Here is a 7,510-nt window from a genome sequence, read left to right as displayed (position 1 = left end):
AAGTTTGTATGGATTATCACAAATTTAATCGGCCACAAAGAAGGATCACTTCCCACTTCCTTTCATCGACCAAATACTGGACCGGCTTGCTGGAAAATCCTATTAATGCTTTTTAAATGGCTATTTTGGGTACAACCAAATTGCTATTGCACTGGAGGATCAGAAGAAAACAACCTTCACCTACCCTTTGGTACTTTCGCTTTTCGCCATATGCCTTTTGGTCTTTGCAATGCACCAGCCACATTTCAAAGGTGTATGATGGAAATATTCTCAGATATGATTGAAGACTCTTTAGAGATGTTTATGGATGATTTCTCAATCTATGTGAATGATTTTGATCATTGCGCTAGCAATTTGGATAAAATACTAAAGCGATGTGAGGACACACATCTTGTCCTAAATTGGGAAAAATGTCAATTTATGGCAACTAAAAGGATTGGGTTAGGACGCTGCATCTCTAGTCAAGGCATTCAAGTGGACAAAGCTATAGTGGAAATCATTGAGAAATTACCTATACCAACAAACATGAAAGGTATTCACAGTTTTTTAGGACATGCGGGGTTTTACCGATGGTTTATTAGAGATTTTTTTTTTTAAAATTGCAAAGCCTTTATGCTAATGCTGGAACAAAATAAAAAATTCTTCTTCGATGATACATGTCTAGATGCCTTTATTTAGTTAAAAAAGAAGCTAGTGAATGCACCCATTGTCGTTGCACCCGATTAATCTCAACCTTTTGAAGTTATGTGCGATGCAAGTGACTTTGCTGTGAGTGCAATGCTACGACAACGACAAGGAAAAATATTTCACGCCATCTATTATGCTAGCAAAACTCTTACAGAGGCTCAACTCAATTATACCACCACTGAGAAAGAATTTCTGGTTATAGTCTTTACTTTTGACAAGTTTCATTCGTATCTTATCAGCGTAAAGGTTACTATATTCACTGATAATTAAGCATTGAGATATCTCTTTGTGAAAAAGGATGCTAAACGAAGACTGATACGCTGGATATTACTGTTGCAAGAACTTGGAATCTAGATAAAAGACCATAAGGGTTCAGAGAATCAAGTTGTAGGCTATCTTTCTCGATTGGAAGTTGGCAGGGAAGATGGAAACATACTTCAAATTGTCAATGCATTCCCAGATGAGAAGTTATTTGCTGTAGATACAACCCCTTGGTATGCAGATTTTGTTAATTATCGAGTTTGTGGAAAACTCCCATTGGGTGTCAAAGGCCATAGAAAAGAAAGATTTCTTCGTGACGTAATGAAGTATCATTGGAATGAGCTATATTTATTCAAGGTATGCAATGACAACATTATTCGATGTTGTGTTCTGGAAGAAAAGATGCTTTCAATCCTGAAGCATTGTCATGATGCTCCTTATGGCGGTCATTTCGGTGGTATGAGAACTGCTACTAAATTTCTCCAATCAGGATTCTACTGGTCGATATTATTCAGAGACACCCATAATTTTTTGAATCAATGTAATAGGTGACCCGTATCGGTTCTATATCTCGATGTAATGAAATGTTATAATAGTCAACTATGGAGGTTGAATTATTCATTGTTCGGGGTATGGATTTTATGGGACTGTTTCTGAGTTCATTTGGAAATCTGTATATATTAGTAGCTATTGACTACATCTCGAAGTGGGTGGAAGCTGTTGCAGTTCCAAAGGATGATGCAAAGACAGTGATAAAAGGTTTTCACAAGCATATACTCACCTTATTTGGCACACTAAAGGCATTGGTTAGTGATCAAGGTACACACTTTCATTGCAACCTAGTGGCGAGTGAACTTAAAAGATATGAAGTTAATCATAGAATGATTACTACTTATCATCTACAAACCAATGGACAAGCCAAAGCATCGAATCGAAAAATTAAGAACATTCTTTAGAAGGTTGTAAACCCTTCGAGGAAAGGATGGTCTTTCCGATTGGATGACGCTTTATGGACATTGCAGATAGCATACAAAACTCCTTTAGGGATGTCGATGTATCAATTGGTTTTTGGGAAAGCATGTCACTTTCCACTCAAACTGAAACACAAAGCAATGTGGGCAATTAAGCAAGTGAACATGGACTATGATGCGGCTAGAAAGAAAAGATTGTTGGATATCACTGAGCTAGAGGAGATTAGGAGAAATGCTTATGAAAATGCTACTATTTACAAGGAAAATACCAAATGATGGCATGACAAGATTATTTCATAGTGACAATTTATCGTAGGTCAACAGGTTTTATTATTCAATTCTCGACTCAAATTGCACCTAGATGAATTGCATTCACAGTGGTCGGGACCTTTTGAAGTTTTTAGCGTATTTCCTCATGGTGTAGTCACAATTTCAGATTTATGTGATTAACACCAGCTCAAAGTAAATGGATAGAGGCTGAAAACTCTTTTGGCAACAATGATCAAAAGTAGGTAGATACCATTAAATTGGTTGAAAAGTTTTAATTTTTAATCTGTACTCCGTGATTTTATTTTATTTTATTTATGTTTTGTTAAAAAATTTTTCCTTATTTTTTTAGAATAATTAGGTACCATTGTCGATGCATTGAAGTCTTTCTGTCAGTGCATTCCATAGGTCTGAACTACCATTTATAGCTCCTCAGAATTCAGAGAAAGTCAGATTCCACTATGGGATCAAAACTCACTCAGCCGTTTGATCCTTATAAGAAGGCACAATTTCTATTGGACACAACTCTTCCTGCCAGCTTTATATCTCTCCACAAAATAACACGCCTTTCCATCTTCTTCTATCACTCACTATAAATTCTCCCTTACTGTTCCGACTGTAACGCATTCAAGCAACCATTTTTATTTCTTTTCTTTTTTAAAATCTTATCTTTTTACCTTTAAATCGTTTCCTTTAAGAAAGGATGGCAAAAATAAGAAGTTCAATCAAGAAAGCCACCAAATCTACTAGGGGACAAGCATCCTCTTCTACCACAGCCCGTGAGTCAGAATCCCCCAGGCCAGTGCAGGCAAAGAAGCCAATAGTCTTTTTAAATAAAGCGCCAAAGGAATGATTTCACAACAATATATTGAAGCACAAATTTCATCCCAAGCAGGGCATTTCTCTTTTGCCACAACAAGATTTGGGTAAACAAGTCTCCAAAACCATCTCGAAGTTAAAGTGGGAAAATTTTTGCAACCATCCTAGAAGCTACTCGCCTTCATTGGTACTTGAGTTCTATGCTAATCTCTACGATCATGAGTTAGAATTTATTTTTGTTTGAAAAGGTTTACTACCATGGGACGCCGCAAACTTCAACGAGCTATACAACACCAAGGTCGATGTCGATGAACACTTCGAGTTCATGGATGGCATCACATATGAAAAACGAGACCTGTTGGTGAGAGACTTGTGTGTCGAGGGAGCAATTTGGATAGGTTCCCATCAAAAGAACTATATGATGCACCATCCCTTCCTGACGCTGGAAGGTAAAATTTGGTTTCATTTTGTCAACTGCAGACTAAAGCCCTCCACTCACAGTACCACAGTCACCCTAGACAAAATGTGTCTGATACATTCTATCGTCAAGGGCCAAAAAATTGATGTGGGTGCAATACTTCACCAAGAAATAGCTGACTGCGCCATAAGCCAAACTAGGATATTAGTTTTCCCATCACTGGTGATGTTATTGTGCCAACAAAGAGGAATTATGCCCCATGCTGGTGAGGAAATCTTGGAAAATAATGGCCCAATCAATAAAGCTTCTGTAGAAAGAATGACTCGAGGTAAGGACACGCCGATACTGAAGGGGGTGGAGACTAGCAAGACAAGAAAGGGCAAAGCCAAAGTCAACAGCAAAAGAATTAACCTGAATACAGAGACATCTTTGTGGCACAAACTGAAGAATGCCGAAAAAATGGTAAATTCCATCAACAACAGTTAGATCAAGCTTGTCGCTACAGTAGAAGATATAGAGAGATCCTATAATTTGTTTTATGCTTATACCAGAGCTTGGAATAGTTCTATTGTAACCACATTATACCAACTGAGCCTATCCCTACTACCGAAATTCCCTGTCTTTCCACCAATCATTCACAATTATGACCTCTCTTCCTCGAATAATGACTTAGAAGACTGAGATAGCCCGATGGCATCCCTACCCATTGTGCAGGTCTTCGATAATGAGAAAAAAGAGGAATCTAGGGACATTGAAGAATGCTTACGAAAGATTGATAGCTTATTTGAGGATGGTATTTTTGCTGATAAAGAAGACACTGTTGTTGAAAAGGAAGTTGATGCCGCAGAAGCAGAAGTTGTTGCAAAAGAGGAAGTTCTTGCTGAAGAAGAGAAAGTTGCTAAAAATGAGAAAGAAAAAGAGGAACAAGATTTTGTTAAGAAGGTTGTCACCGCACTCGAGTCTATAGGTGCAAATATTGATACTTTCGAGTGAACTGGAGCAAGACCAATGAAAGTTGTTGATGTCAACAGTGAGGAGCAATGCAATTCATGGGTAATAGTGGTCTACACAGGACCACTCCAAGTGGCCTCTCCTACAAAAATAGTAGCCGATGATGTTGGGGCTGAGCCAGGAACTGAAGAGCAATCCGAGGACGGTGCAATGCCCAAAGAAAAGGAAATGAAGCACTCCAAGGATAAAAAAATGAAAGAATGAGGAGAATAAAATGAGGAAAAGAAACATCATGTAGCCACATCGACGGCTACAAATAACTGAGCAAGTTTGTTTTAAGTTTTAGTTATAGTATTCATGCATTACATGTAATTATAGGTTTTATTTTGATAAGTATACATTGTCATTGCATTTTCATTGTCATTACATTTTTGTGTTAGTGCATTGGGGACAATGCAAACTTAAAGTTAGGGGGAATGTACATGAGGCTTGGTAATGCACCCACATTTCACAATTTTTGTTTTCGAAAATGAGGCATGCAAGGTTTAATTATAGTTAATGGAAATTGTTTGATTTTTTTTGTTACATTTGATGCTTAATTCTTGAATCATGTAAATTAGCAATGAATGAGTTGGATGAATTTGACAGAATGTTGTAGCTTCAATTTTTTGATGAATGGATTAGGTTGCATTAGAAATGGATGACAGCTATCATTCTTTAAATCTTGAATGAATCTGCTTTGTACAACTGCTTATATATGTATATATAGTTATAAAGTAGAGACACTCCAAAGTGGGTGTAGTATGGAAGGTTAAAAAAGGAACACTCCAATACCAGCATTAGAAAAATAAATCTAGCTAAAGGCTGTCACTACATGAGTTTGTGTCGGTGCAATTACGTACTCCTTGGGGGTTTGTTGCACCCCATCGTTACTTCTCAGGAACAAGGGTATAGTAATGCAACTATATCCCTTATTCTAAAAAAAAATGTATATATATACTTAGTATTATACAATCAATGCTGTAATGGTAGATAAAACTTAGGGTTTGAAGCATGATGCTAGCAATGATGAAGTTGCAACCTTATTCATTCATGCTTATGAATTGTCAATGTAATATTCTTTCATTTGAATGTGATTAATCCAATGGGAATTTAAAGGGTTCAAGTTGCTAGAATGATCATTTGCCTTAATAAAAATTTTTGTAACCTTACTAGTTTCTGTTTTACTTGAGGACAAGTAAAAACTCAAGTTTGGGGGTGTGATAGCATTAGAAAGAACATAGGTCTTCCCCGTACTTATTGGTTAAATTGTTCCTATTTAGTTATCTTTAGCATACATTTTAGCATTTTTAGTTTAGTAAATTGCATTTTATAACTCAATGAGCCTATTTTATCCTTAATTTTGCTATCTTATTGCATTAATGCCGCCGCATGAGTTAATTCCAGATTGCATCCAGAATTGTTGGCATAGTAGATAAATGTCCACAATGTCGCTGCATGGGTTAATTCTAGATTACGTTTAGAATTGTCACCATACTTGACAACTGTCTGAATAAGAACCAAAATTGCATGAGCTATCCAGTTTAGTATAACCAACCTGTATGAACAATGACAGAATAATTTTAGGGAAAGGACACCTGTACTATGGGAGAGGACATAAAAGGTGGACATGAGAAGAAAAAGGGCCTCATTGAGTTTTTTTTTTCTCTCTATCATCATCTTCATCATCCGACCTTGGAGCTTGCAGCCATGGCAGCTTAAACCTCTCATGGGTGAGTCAACATGAAAACAAGATGTAGACTAGCTCCTGACAAGGAGACCTAAGTGCGCAACAAGAGGGAATAGAGAGATTCAGTCAAGTTGTCTAGGGATAGTATTCTCCATTTGATTCGTTCTTATTTCTTTCTAAATGCTAGTGATTACTATCTGCTTTATGATTGCATAGAAATACTGATGAACTTTTGGTGAAATGTTTTCTTATTTAATCTTGCTTTTATTGTTTAATCTTAGGGTTTGAATGTTCTTTTAACACGGAAGTGTTATTGCAGTCACGAACACTGGAAAGTGCAGTGTTAATTTGAGCCAACAAGCATTACAATGGAAGTTGAGTGAGGATTAAAGGAATTTAGTCCACTTTTTCTTAATAGTGCCATACTGCCATCATCGGAAGGTCAGGTTAATATGCATGGTTGAGTCTTAGATTAAATAAAGGAGTAATGCCAAGTAAGATATGCATTGAATTTTATTGTATCGACAATCAGCTATATTTTTATACCTTGTGAGCACTTAGTATTCTACTGAAGATTTATGTTGGGTGTAACATCCCTAACCCGTATCCTTCGCCAGACTAGGGTCACGAAGCATTACTGAACATAAGTGCAATTCCGAACATTCTTATTTTAACATAGGTCATATTCATATATATATGTAGAGCATATAACTAATTAAATATTAAACATACATTGTAAAACATATTGTATATACGAATCACAGGTTCATTACTTTATTGATAAGCGAATACCAATAAATAAAATTCAAACATTATATTTCTTAATTCTATATGTGCGCATATTTAACTAATTAAATAGTATCACAATGCATTTTATCCCTGAGCATATATGGCATTATCAACTTCACAAATGATCACAAATATTTCATTAAACATTTAAGTCATACCAATTCCACCATTCAATCTTAAACTAGAAGTTTACCAATTACATACATGAAAACGGATATATATATATATATATATATATACTTGTTACTTATTAAATATGCAATTTACTAACAAAACATACCTAATACCAACTCAATATTTATCTTCATTAAATGTACTTATTTTACCAACCACATAAACATAATATATTCATATACATTTCCATTACAAACTGAATCATAATGACAAGAATCATTCGATTACTCACACATACACATGTACATGTATACAATAAACATCTTGATCCTCTATTAAGCCAAATTACTAGACCTTTACAAGACATAACATATCATAATAAACCATTACCATATTTGAACTTAAGTATATATATCATCTAATGCTCATTCACATATTAACATTTATATCAAACATAACAACCAATTTCATATATATACTTTATCTATACCCAACCAAAACCGA

The 7,510-nt window shown here is 35.6% G+C and overlaps 1 protein-coding gene across 1 annotated transcript; it reads left to right on the top strand.

Annotated features, from left to right (window-relative positions):
- The first annotated feature begins 210 nt into the window (after positions 1 to 210).
- On the top strand, positions 211 to 2,195 carry LOC108473957 (uncharacterized). The gene is made up of 5 exons (XM_017775799.1): positions 211 to 532; positions 743 to 933; positions 1,042 to 1,305; positions 1,545 to 1,754; positions 1,971 to 2,195. Exons 1-5 carry the CDS (start codon positions 211 to 213, stop codon positions 2,193 to 2,195), a joined length of 1,212 nt encoding a protein of 403 aa, XP_017631288.1.
- Positions 2,196 to 7,510: the final 5,315 nt, after the last annotated feature.

The sequence above is a fragment of the Gossypium arboreum genome, chromosome 7 (genome assembly GCF_025698485.1).
Source record: "Gossypium arboreum isolate Shixiya-1 chromosome 7, ASM2569848v2, whole genome shotgun sequence".
Taxonomy (NCBI): domain Eukaryota; kingdom Viridiplantae; phylum Streptophyta; class Magnoliopsida; order Malvales; family Malvaceae; genus Gossypium; species Gossypium arboreum.
The sequence above is the reverse complement of the archived record's forward strand: the minus strand, read 5'-3'. Positions and strand labels throughout refer to the sequence as shown.